At 37.1% G+C, this 17,940-nt stretch overlaps 1 protein-coding gene across 11 annotated transcripts in view; it reads right to left on the minus strand.

Moving 5' to 3' along the window:
• LOC135110207 (cytoplasmic FMR1-interacting protein-like) overlaps nt 1–17,940 on the minus strand; it is a 41,416-nt gene that overhangs the window by 11,152 nt on the left and 12,324 nt on the right. For 10 of the 11 annotated variants that reach the window (XM_064022251.1, XM_064022249.1, XM_064022254.1 and 7 more), the window contains 15 exons: nt 15,257–15,436; nt 14,616–14,797; nt 14,095–14,240; nt 13,419–13,603; nt 12,835–13,038; nt 12,035–12,229; nt 9,929–10,143; nt 9,035–9,165; nt 8,494–8,664; nt 8,235–8,317; nt 6,207–6,275; nt 1,425–1,498; nt 1,052–1,225; nt 585–659; nt 336–489 (listed from right to left, as the gene is read on the minus strand). In XM_064022251.1, coding sequence (XP_063878321.1) covers nt 336–489; nt 585–659; nt 1,052–1,225; nt 1,425–1,498; nt 6,207–6,275; nt 8,235–8,317; nt 8,494–8,664; nt 9,035–9,165; nt 9,929–10,143; nt 12,035–12,229; nt 12,835–13,038; nt 13,419–13,603; nt 14,095–14,240; nt 14,616–14,797; nt 15,257–15,436 — 2,238 coding nt within the window. The remainder of the gene's footprint in view (nt 1–335; nt 490–584; nt 660–1,051; nt 1,226–1,424; nt 1,499–6,206; nt 6,276–8,234; nt 8,318–8,493; nt 8,665–9,034; nt 9,166–9,928; nt 10,144–12,034; nt 12,230–12,834; nt 13,039–13,418; nt 13,604–14,094; nt 14,241–14,615; nt 14,798–15,256; nt 15,437–17,940) is intronic. The other variant, XM_064022256.1, reaches the window with a different exon arrangement.

Below are 17,940 nucleotides of genomic sequence, written 5' to 3' on the forward strand. Positions count from 1 at the left end.
AGTCCATTAGGGGTGGACAACTGTCAGTAATAATGTTTTCAGTAATCCTAATTCATTATTCTGTACTTGTTCTATTAATGGCCATATAGTCTTCATATTATGTTCAAAGGACAGGTAAGGCCCTATACTTTACAAAGACACTTAATTCAATCACGTAAGTTGAGTAGGAGTGAAGATATAAGAGGTTGAAGTGAAGTAGGGTTTTGCTTGAATATGCCTGCATGGGAAAACACACATGGTAAAACAACCTCACACTTTAAGCATTAAGGTAATGAGCGTATGATGATAAATAGAAGGTAGAAGGAAAGAGTGTTAACATAATTGCCGTAACTGACCACAACTGAGGTGATGTCGGCGCCTTCAAAGCGGGCAATGGCCACCTCCAGAGATTTATGCATGGAGGCATTGATGCGCTGGCAGATCAACTTGTTGAGGTCAATGCTACGGCCCAGGAGCTGAACGTGCCTCTGCTTCAGGAGAGTTTCGTACCTGGTGAGGGAAGTCATGGGATGAGAGGAATATAACACAGGTGATATAAGCAAAATCCTCAGAAGGAAGACAAGGAAAGTGGACAGACTTCTCACCTGTTGGCTGGAGGGTAGTGAATCCTCAGGCTGTGCTGGTTACACTCACTGCGGAAGCGCTTGTCCAGAAGAATGCTGCACCAGACAGCCAGTAAGAGAATACAGATGATTATATAATATAAAATCCATTTGGTGATCATGACTAAAAGTTACATTTTGCTGAAATGTACATCAAGAAGGACAACTACAACAAGTTAAGATATGACCAATAATATGCATAGCACTATTATCAATACAATCATGAGCTTCCAGTATTTGCAAAACTCAAGAAACCTTATTAACACTTCATTCAATTATTTAGACAACTTTCCCTCTAGCTAAATGCCTCAAGACATCCAAATTTAGTACAGAGGATGATAGGTAGTGTCTTGTACTTACCCTAATCTTTGTTTATCATCTCTTTTTTCCATGTTCCACTCTAACAAGTGTAAGGACAGCAGTAAACACAGATACACAAACTAACCCACCTGCCAGCCAGATGCTTGTAGTAGGCAAACACTTGCTCGGATAGCTTGAACACAAACTGGTCAAAACAGAGGTTCACCTCTGCCTCAATCTCATCATACAGGAACTGCTTGCGGAACTGGGTGAGGGCGTAGTAGGCACTGTCATTATACAGGTCCAGCGGATACAACACACACCTGTAACACACGAGAATTAGTGTACATGGGCCTGTATCTCTCGCTCATTCACTTATTCATGCGGGCAGACACACATGTACATATACACACCTGTAATGTATGTGCATTGTACATGGGCTTGTGTCTCTCTTTCATTCACTTACTCACACATGCAAATAGACAGAGATTGAGAAACGAAGGATAAGAATAACTGACTCACTCCATCATAGAAGCGTCCTTGGTGCGCAGAATGTGGTCAGTCAGGATCCAGGGCATCGACATCTCGATGGGGAACTGCAGGAGTAAGGGAAGGAGGGACTGGATGAGCCAGAGAGCCACCACTAATGCATCACTAAGCCCACTTCAGACTAATTCCTTGCTACTACCAGAGCACACCAATCACTCTCCCTCCTACACTGAGACTGCAAGTAACAAGTGAGCCCTCCCTCATTACCACATCCTACTGTGATGCTCCACAAGGAACTGTTCCCCTCACACTACACACATTAAGTCAGCATCAATCAAGGAAACACAAGGTGAGTGCCTGGCCTCTACACAGCCAGCACCAGAGTGTTACAGTTGTGACAGTCTTCCTATACCCAGGGAGAGGAATGAAGAGGTTTTAATCACAACTCTCACAATATGACAACTTCAAGGGATGTAAATACAATAGATATAAACTAGTGAACACATTAACTCCCATTAGCAAGCTCTTGGAAGAAGCAGATGCAGTACACTGCTAACAAAAACCTTAAAACACTGCTCACTTCTATACTGTACATAAAATGACTGAGTCACACTGCACATGCCAATATGTACTATACAACAACAGGCTACTGCTTGTGACAGCAAGGACTCTTGTAACAGTCTATACACTTCAGTGACTCATCTCTTTACTCTCGTGCTCAAGACAACTGACTACTGACAATGTTACTCTGGCAGACACAAGTCAACAATTTTCTAAGTCTCTCAACAGAAAGGCTCAATGCTAGGAGCAGGTATCTTTAAACTAGCAAAAGCTATTCATTACATAATACAAACATTTAAAGTTAACATACTGCTCTTTCCAATGTTTTCTGTTTTGTACAGTGCACCCCCATCTTTGTCCAGCACCCACTGAGTGTGCCCTGTGTGTCACCCATCTGGCACTGCACTCACAAACAAACAAACACACACACACACACACACACACACACACACACACACATATCTTCATTTCACCATCTTCATATGGGAATTGTTACAACACACACCTCAAACCACAGAATTTTATTCGTATGTGAGTGGAAAAAAAAAGTCAACACAAAAAAAAATGTTAAGTGCAAACAAAAACTTCTACATATGTTAAAGGAAAAACCAGCGAAGTCCTGACTTCCCAACAGTAGGCGTGTGTGAAGTATTGTGTGTATTCCCAAAATGCGGGTATTACATTTCTTACTAACCAATGGTGACACAAGCTTCCTTACATGGTCATTTGTAGCATACTGCCACCACAGCCACTTTTTACCCAAGTCAACTTACACAAAAACCAAAAGCACCATAATTTCCTGGTTTTTGTATGTATGCAAGAACAAAAATGTTTCATAAATTCCATTTCAGTCACTGGGAATCATGAATGTAAGGTAACTTGAAAAACATAGGAAAACAGAAAAGAAAACAAGAAAAATTAAAATAACTTACACTTTCACTACAGTCATAACCACCACCACCACCACTAACCCATCACCTTCATCACCACCACCTCCTGCCTACATCAACCACACACACACGCATCACACTTCAAACAGTCTTTAATATGTATAAATTTCAACTAGTCCTTCAGATACAAAGACAAACTACTCCTCTCAACTACAATCTGAAATGCCTCACACACCAAGCTACAGAGATTACTAGAAAACTACACTGAAGAATTACAGATGTCTCCTACACTACTATAGTTATCCCCTCTGCCAACTACTTACTCGTGCTGCATAAAAGCTTTCAGTTCTTCCAAATATCAGAAGAGGAAGGTAAAGATTTCTTCTACTCTACAAGAGGAAAACAACAAGACCAGTCATCTCAGACCTACATGCCCCACATATAGTACTTGACCTAGTGCTTCATGGTCTGGGAATCAATGAATGCCACCTACAATTGAGGAGTCTTTGTGTCTTAGAACTGTGACAATCCTCATCTGATCCCCTTCACTAACCATTCCAACCTCCATGTGCACTCCTGCTGTTGTGACACATTAATTTGTAGGTTAATTCTTTTATAGGATTTATAAACTAACCCCCCTCTCCCTCTTCCCCCCAAAAAAATAAATAAATAAATAAACAGTCACAATGTAGAAATACCAAACTTAGGTCCCTAAAAATTCAAAATGTTTATGTACCTCTTGAAAATATCTTGACTTTTTCCAAAAATTATCTATATAGTTGATATTTTTTTTTAAGTAATTTTGGACTTTATAAATGCAGCACTGATACAAGATCATGAGATTATAAACAGTTTCTAATAAACATATATTCACATTCTTTCTGGAGTCAGGAAATGTGAGCATTGTGTCCATAAAGCCACCCAGAGAGTCACAAGGAAAGCTTACCGATACACACCTCAAGTGTTCCCAGCATAAGAGACCTGAGCACTCACTTTTTACAAAATCACCTCTTTTCCTCAGCAATTTAGGAATAAATTGATGCAAAAACATCAGTCACTTGGAAAAACAATACAAAAATGTGTGAGCTACATAAATAATTAAATAAAAAGCAAAATAATTCTTGAGGGAATATGCCCATACAAAAATCTAAATCTGAAAATTATAATAAAAAGAAAACTAAATATTGAATATAATGTACATAATGCATTGTAATGTATTGTAATGTAATGAATGATAAACCTGCAAATGTTAGGGGCTGAATATATCCTGGAAATCCTAAATAAAAAAAGAAAAAGAAAAACAAAGTAAAAAACAAAGTAAAGCACTGAAACTTTTAAATTACAAACTTTAAATTCATAAAGTAAAGAGCTTAAAAACCTTAATAATAAAATAATCACAAAGGTTACAACAAAAAGCTCACTAGCAAATCAAACAATAAACTAAAAATCAACAAGACAAACTGAAAATATGAAAGTAATACACAAAAAACAAAACAACAATAAATCAAATATTTTACATCAAACCCAAACATAAAGCAATACATTTAATTAGCCACAAAATTTAGAAATCAATCAAACCTCAAGCTAAAAATAAAAAATGGATAAGCACATTAAAAATAAATGATAAAACTATTAAATAATACTAAATAAATAAATAAATAAGAAACCCTTGATGAAACAGAAAAAAGCAATGCATAGATACATTTTCTACTATAATAAATTTCCAAGCAACCTGTGAAAACTATGCACATGTAACCAAGGAACCACAGAGGATGACAAGACCACTTCCCAGCAAACTGATCAAACCCTTTCCTTTACCTGATACACTTCCCAGAAAACGTGAAAGACACGTAAATAACAAAAATAAGAAAAAAAAACATTTCTTGTGCAACTTTGCTGGTAATCTGCTTGGTTTTGGGTGTTATAATAAGGTCATGCCCAGGCAACCCTGTAACATGTCCAGGTGAAGGTTGTGTTCCTTGAAAGAGGAAAGCTGTGAGTGTCTCAGTGAGGCTCAAAGAATAAGAACAGAATTGAATGAGATAAAACATGACGGAGAGAAGCACTTCCTGAGCTCTAAGATTCATGGGAGCACCAAGAGGTTCTCTGCTTCAGCCAAAGCAAGACAAGGACAAGAGATGACTCATAAACAATTGAGGCACAGGACCAAGAAATCAATCAAAGGAATCAAGATGTACAGCGTGTCAGTCTCAGTCAGCCTGGTGAATGTGGCAGACAAGAGAAATTACATGAGCACTGTGTTCAAAAAGCCTCTAAGAATGCTGCACAATAAACATTAATGCACAGCAACATTGGCAGAAAAGAAAACGTTGATATTACATACAATCAAAACAACAGTAATGATGTATTTGTTGCTGTTGCTGTTTTTGTTGTTGTTGTTACACATGACTAGCTGTTTCCTATACATGCTGGAATATGTCTCTGTCATCTATGAACACCTAATGGATAGAGGCAATGAACTGGGAACTCTTCCCCCAAACACTACTGAACTGCGAAATGAGCTGTAGTAAAAATAATCTTAATAATAATGCAAATGTAAATCTATGGACCTTGTAACTGTCTATCTCCACACCAAGCTGACACCCCTTTATAATAACAAGAACAAGAATAATCAGATGACGAATAGCAGCATATTACATGTTATTACTATCACCCCTACATAATAATGTTTACATGTACTGAATACCATACTACCCAGTGGAGAGAGAGAGAGAGAGAGAGAGAGAGAGAGAGAGAGAGAGAGAGAGAGAGAGAGAGAGAGAGAGAGAGAGAGAGAGAGAGAGAGAGAGAGAGAGAGAGAGAGAAATATATATATATATATATATATATATATATATATATATATATATATATATATATATATATATATATATATATATATATATATATATATATATATATATATGGACAACACAAACCAATTTGTGTCACCTAAGAATTTACAGTACTATGGCTTCTCCCCAACATGGCAAGTGAAGGACACATGTGCATAGTGTACCTGTTGTAGGACACAAATGTACGGGGTGTTGACACACAGACAGTCTACAAACCCCAGGGCAACGGACATCCCCTTGTGAAGGAATGCCCAGTTGCCATCACCACCACCACCACCACCACCACCACCACCACACACCAGGGTAACAGTAAGAAAGGGGCCAACACAACACTGGGGGATGTAAACTAGTTTTCTGTTGTTTTAATTACAAGACAAACCAAGGCATGCAGCAGGCAACACAAGCAGAAAAACCAAAGAGGTAACACGAGGAGAACAAAGAGCAAGGGAGAGACGGACGCAGAGTGATAAACAAAGACAGAGGGAAAGAAGGAGACAGAAGGGGGGTACCTGGATACGTTTCTCCATCACCACCAGGTCTGTGCACTCGTCATTGTGCTGGTGCTCCACCGTGCACGTCTAGGGACGGCCCAGTGCACCAGTCAGACCAGTAACAGAGATCAAGGTATCCAGGGGAGTGGCAGGTGATACACACATATACATACATCAGAGTCATCAACTTGTTGTAGTGTTGTTGTCATCATAAAAGCCACATTAAAAAGTATGAGTGGTTCAGGAAAACATTTTTTTTTTTAAGATGCATAACATGGAGAGTAAAAAAACACTTTGAAGAAGGTAAAAAAAATGTCTGGTTGAGAAATAGTAACAATATCTCTTTCTTTTCAAGTCTTGTGATGAAAGATTGGTGAGAAAACTGTACTTGACAAAGTTTATCAGCAAAATTGTCTAAAATTAAACAATTTCAGAATTAATAAACTTTCTTATGAACACAGGAAGCAAGTAATGTATCATCTAAAATAACTACAGGACATCAACAGCAATAGGCAGTAATCAATACTCACTGCACTGTACTACCAGAGGCCACAAGTGTACAATTCCTTTCTCCTTTCAAATGACAATCTCCTTCAAATATTTGTACACACCATCTTATTCACTGTAAGACTAGATGACATTAATCAATCTAGTGTGTATGCAATTAAGAATGAGAGGCAGAACACACCATTAAGTTACAACCTTTCAGTAATTATTCAAATAAGGGTCGAAAAGCACTTGAAGGATCTTATTTTCCTTAGTCACATTATGCTTTTTGCCTTTAAGAAATAGTCTTTATTTTCTCTAGTATAGATGGTATAGTGGAGTCTGGCAGCAAGTGTGAGCTGTTGGTCCTTTCACACACTAAAACATGAACTGTAACACAATAAAATGGTTTACACTGCAACACATACAAAATGATAACAAACAGGATTCATATAGCACTCTCCTAAACCATAATGAATACGAGTTCATGAAAAAAAAAAAAACACCTTAAATGTTCCAAAAAAGTAAATTTTAGACTTTCATTGAAAAAAAATCCACATAACTTAGTTTTATTGGTCTGATTTTTTACTTATTTATCTTATTCATTTACTTCTTTAACCTTCAGTCAACTGGATCGTACTGAGTGAGAATACGGAGGAGTCACTGGTACCAGGACGGCATTACACACACAGATGTTTGATGGACACTACACACTTACCTCAGCTCTACAGGGAACATAGACAGTACCACTGACACCACACAGATGGCCTACACCCTACAGTCACCAGGGCACAGTGCTACCACCTGCATACTGACAAGGGACCACACATGTATAGCACAAAGGAAGACACACCTAGCACACTGCGGACTCATACAAGCACCAATTCAGGCACTACTGATTACCTCATTCACCTCATTTAGACATACACTCACACTCACATGCTTTCAGAATTTTCTTATGTATATGAGTTAACCACTAATTCTTACATATACAAGGGCAGCCACTGAAAATTTCACTGCAATGCAAGTTCAAGCACAAACTGTCAGTCTATTCAATTACTGTCAAAAATCTGTTCACTCACACATTCTCAGTCTGTTTAAACAAGACTTTATCAATTAGAAAAGAAAATATCTAACCAGTCTCTTTCTCTCTCTCACTCTTTTATGCCTTGAGGAGAGCCATCTCCATTCAGATACATATTTCCTCCTCTATGCCAAGAACACACTCCCACAAGCACATATAACATACTACAACACAATATTTTCTGGGATATGAACATATATCCTTACATTTATACTTTTTGATGTTAAAAACTATTCTTTTATTTCTCAATGAATATGAACACACACACACACACACACACACACACACACACACACACACACACACACAAACACACACACTTTTTTTTATCCCTGCATGCCTACTGTGGTCCAACTAGGAAGCAAAGAAGCGAACCAAATGACACGAGACAAAAGGACACGCAGAACAAGTGGTGGGACAACTACATCTATTTGAGGTGAAATGATGATGGAAAAAAGTTTCAACACCATTCTCACCTGTATCCTGCGTCCCATGGTCATCTCCAGGTAGAACTCCCGGTACCACAGTTGGGACAAGTCGCAGCAATACTGTAAGGTCTCTGTGGCATTGGGGAGAGGAAGGAAAAAGTAAAATACTGACACACTTATGCAGTACTCAAACCAGAATGCACCAAGGAATTAATCATGGAGTAAGGAAAGTCTTGAACAGTCAGTCAATTTTGCACAGAATGAAAGCTTATTTAATTTAGTGAGAGAAAGCTCAATGTTTGCTGACCACTGAAGTTGATGAGGTAGGTCCAGAAGAAGGAGGTCTTGTGGAATTCATCAATCTGGCAGAGGTGTTGTCCATCCAGCTCCTTCCTCAGTGTCTTCTTGCCACCAGATTTGTCCGAGATGAGCGACTCCAGCATTGTGCGCACCATATACAACTGGGTGGATGACGGGCCTGCCACACACACACACACACACACACACACACACACACACACACACACACACACACACACACAACATAAAGTGATAATATGTTACATCTGAGAAAAATCTTAAACTAAAATTTAAACTGACCATAGATATTTATCACAATAAATTCACCACATTCAATAATGAAGAGAGCCATGAAAATGATGGTACAGGTGACTGCAGTATTAATGATGATGACAAATTTACTAATGCATGGGATTGTGTAAGTTACAAGAGAAAAGAGTAGCAATGGAAATTATACTAATACACAATAGTTAGTTTACCAGCAGCAATGGAGTCATCAGTGTTAACAGTGACAGATGGGACAAGACAAAGTACCTGGTAACACTCACCCACATTCCTCCTCATGACCTTAATCTCAAAGCCATTGTCAGGGTCCTTCTTGCCCTTAAGAGCTGGGTCCTCAGGGGGCTCCACACCCTTCAGCCAGTCAGCAGAGGTTTCCCGAACTGACACCAGGATCCTGAGACAACACCAACATGCCTCACACTCACCACAATACACCCACTCTGCCATCAACAACCTATCCCTCTATCACCTCTTTCTCTTACCAATGCTTATGCTCCTTTCTTTTCCCTTCCAACTCTCCTTATATATATATATATATATATATATATATATATATATATATATATATATATATATATATATATATATATATATATATATATATATATATATATATATATATATATATATATATATATATATATATATATATATATATATATATATATATATAAAATCAATCTTTTCTTCCTTTTGCTAGTAAACTCTGGGATTTCCTGCCTGCTTCTGTATTTCCTCCTACCTTTTGCCTAAATCTGAATAATCCTTTTCAAACTATACTCTTTAGAGACTGGCACCTTCAGTGGGCCTTTTTCATGCTTTTTGTTGCCATGGGCCAGAGACCCTCTTACATAGAAAAAAGTAAAATCTATCAATACATTTATATACTGGGCTGGCAATCCCACCTGGGATGGCTCACACACACACACACACACACACACACACACACACACACACACACACACACACACACACACACATACAATTATTCAAACTCTTAGCCCTGTTAGTCTAATGGACAATACTACGATACCGCAGAGCTTGGGCATAGCATAGCTGCATACACATACACAGCATACACTGGTTTAGTTCCATACCCTACATTTAAATCTTGTAAAGTTAGGTGGTTTCACATTTCCCCTTCTTGTAATACTCACGTCCTAAGCAGCTCCTTCTTGTTCTTGATGGCCTTGCGCAGAGGGTCCCTGAGAGTGAGCTGCACAAAGTCCTGCAGCTCCTGGTAGATGTTGCGTCGGATGGAGTCGAGGAAGACAACCTCCATGCGAGCCATCAGCACCTGCAGCCCCTTGATCATGGCGATGACTTCAATGAGCGCAAACTTCTCCTCGTTTGTGTAGTTGTAGCGGGTTGCCTGGTAAGGGAGGGGAAAGGCAGAGGTGTTGAGGGGACTGACATTGGGATCTCCCTTTTTTTTTTCTTTCTTTTTAGGTGTTGAGAATACTGACAGCAGGAATTTTTTTCTTTTCTGATCTTATTTTACTCTGTAATGGGAGCTAACCATGGCAAGAAAATATTTAGAAAATACTAAGTTCATCTCATTACCAATCTCAAAAAAAGATATTTTGACAAAGAATCCGAATTTTAGCAAATCCAGTTTGTTTATTTATTTATTTATTTATTTATTTATTTATTTTATTTTACTTTTTTTTTTTTTTTTTTTTGTGTGTGTGTATGTGTGTATTTACCTAGTTGTAATTTACAGGGCCTGAGCTACACTCGTGTGGTCCTGTCTCCATATCTACACTTGTCCAGTTTTCCTTAAAGTTGTGCACACTCATTGCCTATATTACATTCTCACTGAGCTTGTTCCAACCTTCTATATTTCTCTGTGGGAAACTATATTTGTTTATGTTACTCAAGCATCTTTTTCTTAATCTGGTATTTCTCTTAGCAGCAGTTTCTCATTATCTATTTCTTTCACTCAATTCCACAATTTATATACCAGTATTAGTCTCTTCTTTGTCCCAATGTTGGCAGCTTTGTTTTCTTTAACCTGTCTTCACGTTAATTCTTACAATTCTGGAACCATCTTCGTTGCCATCCTTTGTATCCTTTCTATTTTTTGACAAATTTCTTCTTGTGGGGAGATCACACTGATTCAGCATATTCCAGCTTTGGTCTAATCATAGCAGTAATTATCTTTCTCATCATATCTTTATCTATGTAGTAGAATGCTGTTCCAATATTTCTCACCATTTTATATATATCTCTGAATATCTTTTCTACATGTTTATCAGACTGTTGACTATCCTGTATTATCACTCCCAGATCTTTCTCTTCTTGTACTTTTACTATTTATTCATTTCCCATTTTATATGTCCATTTTGGTCTCCTTTAAATTTTTCCCACTTTCACTACAGACATTTTTTCACATAAAATTCCATCTCCCATTTCTTACTCCAGTCTCAGATTTTATTCAAATCCTCTTGTAGAATTTCAGTCTTTGTTGTTTCTTATATGTCTTTGTTACTTTGCATTGCAAACAAACTCATGTAACTCTTTACTCCTTCAGGCATATCATTTATGTAGATCAGAAAAAAATATTGATGCCAGCACTGATCCTTGTGGTACTCCACTATCTACTTTCTTCCATTTCAATTTAACATCTTTTACTACTATTCTCATTTCTCTTCCCCTAAGTAACTTTCCATCCAATTTTTTTTTATTTTCCCATTTAATCTTCCTATATATTTTTTTTAGCTTCCATAATAACCTCTTGTGTGTGTGTGTGTGTGTGTGTGTGTGTGTGTGTGTGTGTGTGTGTGTGTGTGTGTGTGTGTGTGTGTGTGTGTAACATAGATTAAAGCTCAACCATCAAAATACAGTAATATTGGTATGGAAACATGAAGATAGATACAAAATTGAGTAGACTGTTAGTTATCAGCAAAAAATACAAGCTTTCACACAGAAATTATTACTGTAAAATCAAACAAGGAGTAAAACAAAAAAAATATGTAAAACAAAACTCACACATTGTAGAGAAACCACAAAATAAATTCAATCAGACCAATAAATCATAAGAGAAAACACACATAAGATAATCACACAAGCATAGAAAGAAATACAACTAAACATAATATACCTGCAAAACACAAGACTCATGGCACAAAGTAAATCACACCAATGCATCAAGCACAAGAAATCATACACAAGATTCCCTGTATATAAGTCTTGATAAGGTAGACAAGAAAACTACATCACCATACTTACACAACCCTCCCTTCAAAGACCTCCTGACTCACCCTCTCATACTCCTCTGCATCAGCAGGACAGTGATTGTTGGAATGGTGATCAGTGGGGTGGAGCAGCTTCCAGGAGTACAGTTCTGTCACCACACTGGTCCACTCACTCAGGAACTGCAGCCCACGGAGAGCCAGATCTGCGATGTCCTTGTTTTCAGCATCTGTCCTAGCTGTCTCCTTGAAGGTGGTGATGACCTGGAGTGGGAAATGATGGTGTCAGTCTATATTTGTAGTCACTATTCATCTACATTTACCTCCTTGGACAGAAGAGGGAAAAAAGAAAAAAAATACTGAGTGAAAATTTAACTTTTCCACTTGTGTGAATAATGATTTGTTCATTTTTAGTCTAATCCATAAACAAAACATCATATAAGAACAAAAGAAAATAAATGAAAATAATAAAAGAAGGAAAGGTGCAAGAAGTCATCAGAACTACATGTGACAGTCCCAGTGTGAATCATAACTATCTATTTCCATCATCCTCACATACTTTTGTCTATTCTTCATTTAAAGCGTCCTAATGACTCAACACTAACAACCTAATTACTGAGTCCATCTCATCATTTCTTTTCAAATCTGTCAAGCTTGAACCCATTATTTCTGGTCATATCCTGATTACCAACCCTAAGGATTTTGCCTGTCACCCTTGTTATGTCGCCATATACCACTTGCAAACCTCTATCAGATTCCCTCTTATCATAGAAGTCATCTTATTAGTGAGTGGTGGTAAAGTTGCAGCTGCTGTTAGTGTCATTCAGCTGCCTTACCAATCTCTCCATCCACTGCCCAAGCAGCCTCACCTCATTGCTGTACCGAGCCAGCTCTGAGATGTACTTGATGTGCTCATCTCTGATGCGGGGAAGGTGGCACATGAGGTCTGCCTGGGGGCTGATGGATGAGGCACTGCACATTGGCCACATTTTGGAGTCAAAGTTCTTGCTGCGCTTGATGTAGTTGAAGGGCGCTATCTGCATGTCTCCAAACAGTGGCACCACCTCCAGGTTCTGTGCAAGAAAGAAGTGACATAAGACCTTGAGTGTGTTATAAGGGAGACTGTTGTGTTCTCTAACAAACTTTATGGCTGAACTGATTCATCTCTCAGTAATACCTAGATGAGATGGCAAAAGGGTAATCGGATCTTGAAAGTTAGCTAACAAAATGTACATGTCTTCTCTATTCTGATCCTTGGCAATAATACAATTTGGCAGAAATCTAATATTCATGATGCCATTTTATATATATATATATATATATATATATATATATATATATATATATATATATATATATATATATATATATATATATATATATATATATATTACATAAAAGCTTCTGCACACAATAAGACATCTGATATTCAAGCATCTTTGGCATTAATTACCTTGAAAATTTTGTCAATCTTATCCAGTTTGATCTTCTTCTTCTGGTCCAACTTGTTGATGTTGCAGATCTCCGAATCCACCAGGAAGAGGCCAAAGCCCATCACCTTGACAAGCATGTGCTTCTCCTTGGGTGTGAGGTACATGCGGTTCTCAAACATGTGCATGGAGATGTTCACCACATCACCTGGTGTATTGCAGACAAGTGCTGGTCAGGATGCTTTTCACAACTAATAGTATTCATGTGAAGACAGAAAATGAAAGCAAGATACTGATAATTCAAGTCCAATGCATGAATGTTTGATTTACAAGTTTATGAAGTTGCAAATAAAGTAATTTTGTCCTATTCTAATTTGTGAACACATAATTTGTATCTATGAAAGTCTCATGAAACTTCCCCATAAAATAATAAAAATGCATTACATGACAAAGAATAAATAAATAAACTTCTAGTTGATCTTAATCTACAAATTTTCAATTTACTATAATTTTTCCTTCAAAGAAAACAACTTATTCATAAATAATCATCCAATTGCATATTTATCTTTTCTTTTTTTGCAATTATTACATAATCTGCCCAAGAACACTGCCTAATAAACACAGCTAGCTTCATAATAGGCTATTTGCCATCACAGTGATACATGGAAATGGGAAAGCACACATGACTGAGTGGCTTACAAAGAAGGTCTTCATAGGAGGGTATTGCAGTGAGCTTCTCCTTGAGCGTGTCCCGGATCTTGTTCTGTGTGGCCAAGAACATAGAGAGATTCTGGGACTCCTGCAGGCTCTGGGTGTCACTCATCACCTTCAGGAACTGGGCAGCTCTGCATGGATATCAGGAACATGATGGTTAGTGGTCATAATGCATTTTAATGGTATTTACCTTACTTTCACTGCTTTAGGTGATACATGACAATAAACCTTCATGACCTTGTACAACTTGAGTAAAAAAAAGAAGGAAAATCTACGTAAAAATTATAATTATTGCAATGCATCATAATGATCTCCTATAAATTGAATAATGATCTTGAAATATGGAGATAACATAATAACCTTTAATCAGCTGAGTAAAATAAATAAAAGTAAGTAAATAAAAATATAAATAATCTTATGAGCTTATCATGAAAAGGAAGAAAAACAACCATATGACATTAGACAAGCATAATCTGACATAACACTAACCATAACACACCACTCACCTCCTGTAAGTGGAGTAATCATTCTTGACACTGGACTTCATGTTCTTGAGTTCATCCAGCACAGCAAACATGTTGATGAACTTGCCCAAGGTGAGCAGGTACGCCTCAGACACAAAGTCCTTCCTCTTCTCCTGGTGACACAGCCGCTTCACTTGGGTGCAGAACACATCAATGGCCTTACGCTGCAGGGAAAGAGATTATCAGTGCACCAGTCAATCACCATCATCATTTGCTTAGTACACTGCATAGCAAAGAGTTCTCCCCAACTTTCTTCATTCATTTACAATAGTATACAATACATCAATGGCCTTGCAATATGGGGAAAGAAATTATCAGTGTAGCTACCAGTCTACCACCACCACCAACAGGTTCTCTACTAAGTCCACTGCATAGCAAAGTCCTCTCCCCAACCTTCTTCAGTCATCTACACTCACATAAAACACATCAGTCATGGCTACTGATTAAAATTACATGTGAATCAACTACCACAAAATTAGTCAAGAAGCAAAATCAAGTTTATACTCCATTCAGAAAGACAAATCATAAATTGTACAAAGAAATTTATGCCAGAATAAAACAACTCTGCAGGGTTTCCTGCAGCTTCCCTTACTTTCTTAGGTTTTGATGTCAACTCAACCCACCTGGAAATTCATGAACTTGGTGAGCTTCTTCACTTCGTCAGAGAGAACCCGCACAGTCTTCTCATAGATCTCCACACGATTAGGCTGCTCATTGGACTTGGGCTGCGGGATGGCCCTGGAGCAGCACCGCCATGTGTACAGCATCACTGCATGCTGCTCTCCCTCTTCCAGTAGTTTGTTCTGTACCAGATGAACAAAACAAATTAATAAAGTTGTTATGTACCAACTGAAGAAAATGCACTAATAAAAAGTTGTTCAGTAACAATCAAGCAAAACAAATTAATAAAATGCTTCTGTACCAACTGAAGAAAACAAATTACTGAGCACTGTATAACTCAGAATTTGATATAACTTGGCAAGGCAACAAAATATTAATTAAAAATTTTTATTTTGAATTTAACTGTTAGTATTAATATCAGAAGTAAGTAAAAGTACATTACAAAGTATTTAAGTGTTGTCAATTTAAATTGTACAGTACAATACAGAAGAGTGAAGTGAACTTAAATGACCGTCTATGTAACACAGTATTGTTGTGAAAACATGTGACTGAGTCCCACCCAATATCTTCTACATCTTATCACAAGGCCTTCCTCTGCTTGGACTATGGCAGATCCTTCATTGGCAAGTGTTGTTTTAAACTTTTACTGCTGCTGTGTAATACAGTTTTCAAAATTTTGACTTTATGCAAATGGGAGGAAGGGGAATGGGGGATCTGCATAACTCAGAAAATTGAATAACTTAGCAAGGCTGGAGCCCCTGTCATGCCGAGTTATGAGGGTTTTACTGAATTGAAGAGTTGTTCTGTACCAATTAAAGAACAAATTATTAAAAAGTTGTGTACCAATTAAAGAAAACCAAAATAACAAAAAAAATAAGTAATTAAACTGAAATAGATAATAAAAAAGGGATTACAAGCAGCATTCTAATCATTGTTTGGGAAAATTGTAATGAATTATAAGAATAAGTAAGAGAAAAAGATTTCAGTCTAATAAATTGATACAATTAAAGAAAACCAAATAATTAAAATAAAAGATTTCATAGCCAATGTCCTTGTAAGAATAGGTATTAATAAAAATAATTAAAAACTCCATTTGTCAGAAAAATATACAAACAAATAAAAATAAATTAACAAATAGTGATTGTTATCATTATTGATGGAGAGCAACAAACATTTTTGTCCAATCTCCACCAGCACTTTCTAACTTGACGTGAGAAGACAATGATAGTGGTAGTGAAGGTGAATGGAACACAGTTATCTATTTCTTTACCAGGTTGGCATCTTCCTCAAATGGGATGAATAAGATTAGGCTTTCACATGCATAGATGTTACTTTCAATGGCATCTTTATTGTACACTAAACTTCCACTAGTCAATCTAATGAGCTTGAGGAAAAGCCATTAAAGCTAAGGGATTAAATTTTGAGGTAAGTCACAGATCAAATAAGTGGCTGCCAATCAGAAGGTCCCAACTCACCAAAACACAAAACACCAGAAATTGCCTCCAAAGCTCAACAATGTGTTTTCATTATTTATTACTTGAGCTAAGTGATTTTGGCCAAAATTACAGTTCAACCGGTGTCAAAGACAAGGACGATAAGTTTTTGGAAATTTTCTACTATACTGTCAATTTTTTTTTTTTTTTTATTTATTAGGGATATTATATTCTTTGTAAATTGTTAAACTTTGCTTAATGCTGAACTTTGAGTGTGATTTCTGGCACTGTTATGGTTCAATATTAGCATTTTATCATGTATAGAGATAGGTTAGTATTAAACAGTACAAACTCAAATCTGAAACGATGCCAAAAATATATGGAAAAATAAATAAATAAATAAATAAATAAAATAAAATAAAATAAAATAAAATAAAATAAAATAAATAAATAAATAAATAAAACAGCAATACTGGGATGCCACACACACTTAGTTTCCTTCCTGTCATCACCAGCGGGAAAGCGGTCAAACACTCAACCAATCACAGAACAGATCATGCACAAATGCTCAGCCAATCACTGAAAAGATCATTCACAATATCCTGTTCTCATTGGCTGCCACACAAATCTTGCAGAGAGCAGCCCACCTGCCAGCACACCACACAGTGAATGAGATGTCTGGACCTTCTGACTTGCTGCTTCAACTCAGTGTCAGATTCAGACAGGAGTTTAGGGTAAAGCAGATTTTATCTAAAAACTTCCAACATTATTTCCTGTACCAGTACGTCCTTACATCCACTCTTAGGTCATTCATACTCTTTAACCCTGCTGCCCCCTGATGGAAAGGGACAGTCTTGTAGACAATGCTAATATACCCCAGGAGCTTAGGAATAGCACAGCTGGCCACATACTTTCACAGCAAGGCCTAACAGCATATAGTACTCTTAATTAATGACTTAGTTTTTTTTCAATATCATGGAACAGAATTGGTAATATACTGGATTCTTCTCCAGAAATGTGTAAATCTTCAAAAGTGCTTAACCCCTAAGCAACAGGCATCTGCCACAAGAACCTCTTCTCAAAGCATGCATTTTTGGGAGAAATATCACTCTTATCCTTAAAAGTTATATTTCCTTTAATATAGATCCTAGAATAATGAAACTTACAACATAAGTGCCTATCCTTCTTATTAACAGTGTTTTGTTTGACTCACTATTTTAGTTCAGGTGGTTGAATAACAATATATCACCAGC

Source organism: Scylla paramamosain, chromosome 20 (assembly GCF_035594125.1).
Source record: "Scylla paramamosain isolate STU-SP2022 chromosome 20, ASM3559412v1, whole genome shotgun sequence".
NCBI classification, from domain to species: domain Eukaryota; kingdom Metazoa; phylum Arthropoda; class Malacostraca; order Decapoda; family Portunidae; genus Scylla; species Scylla paramamosain.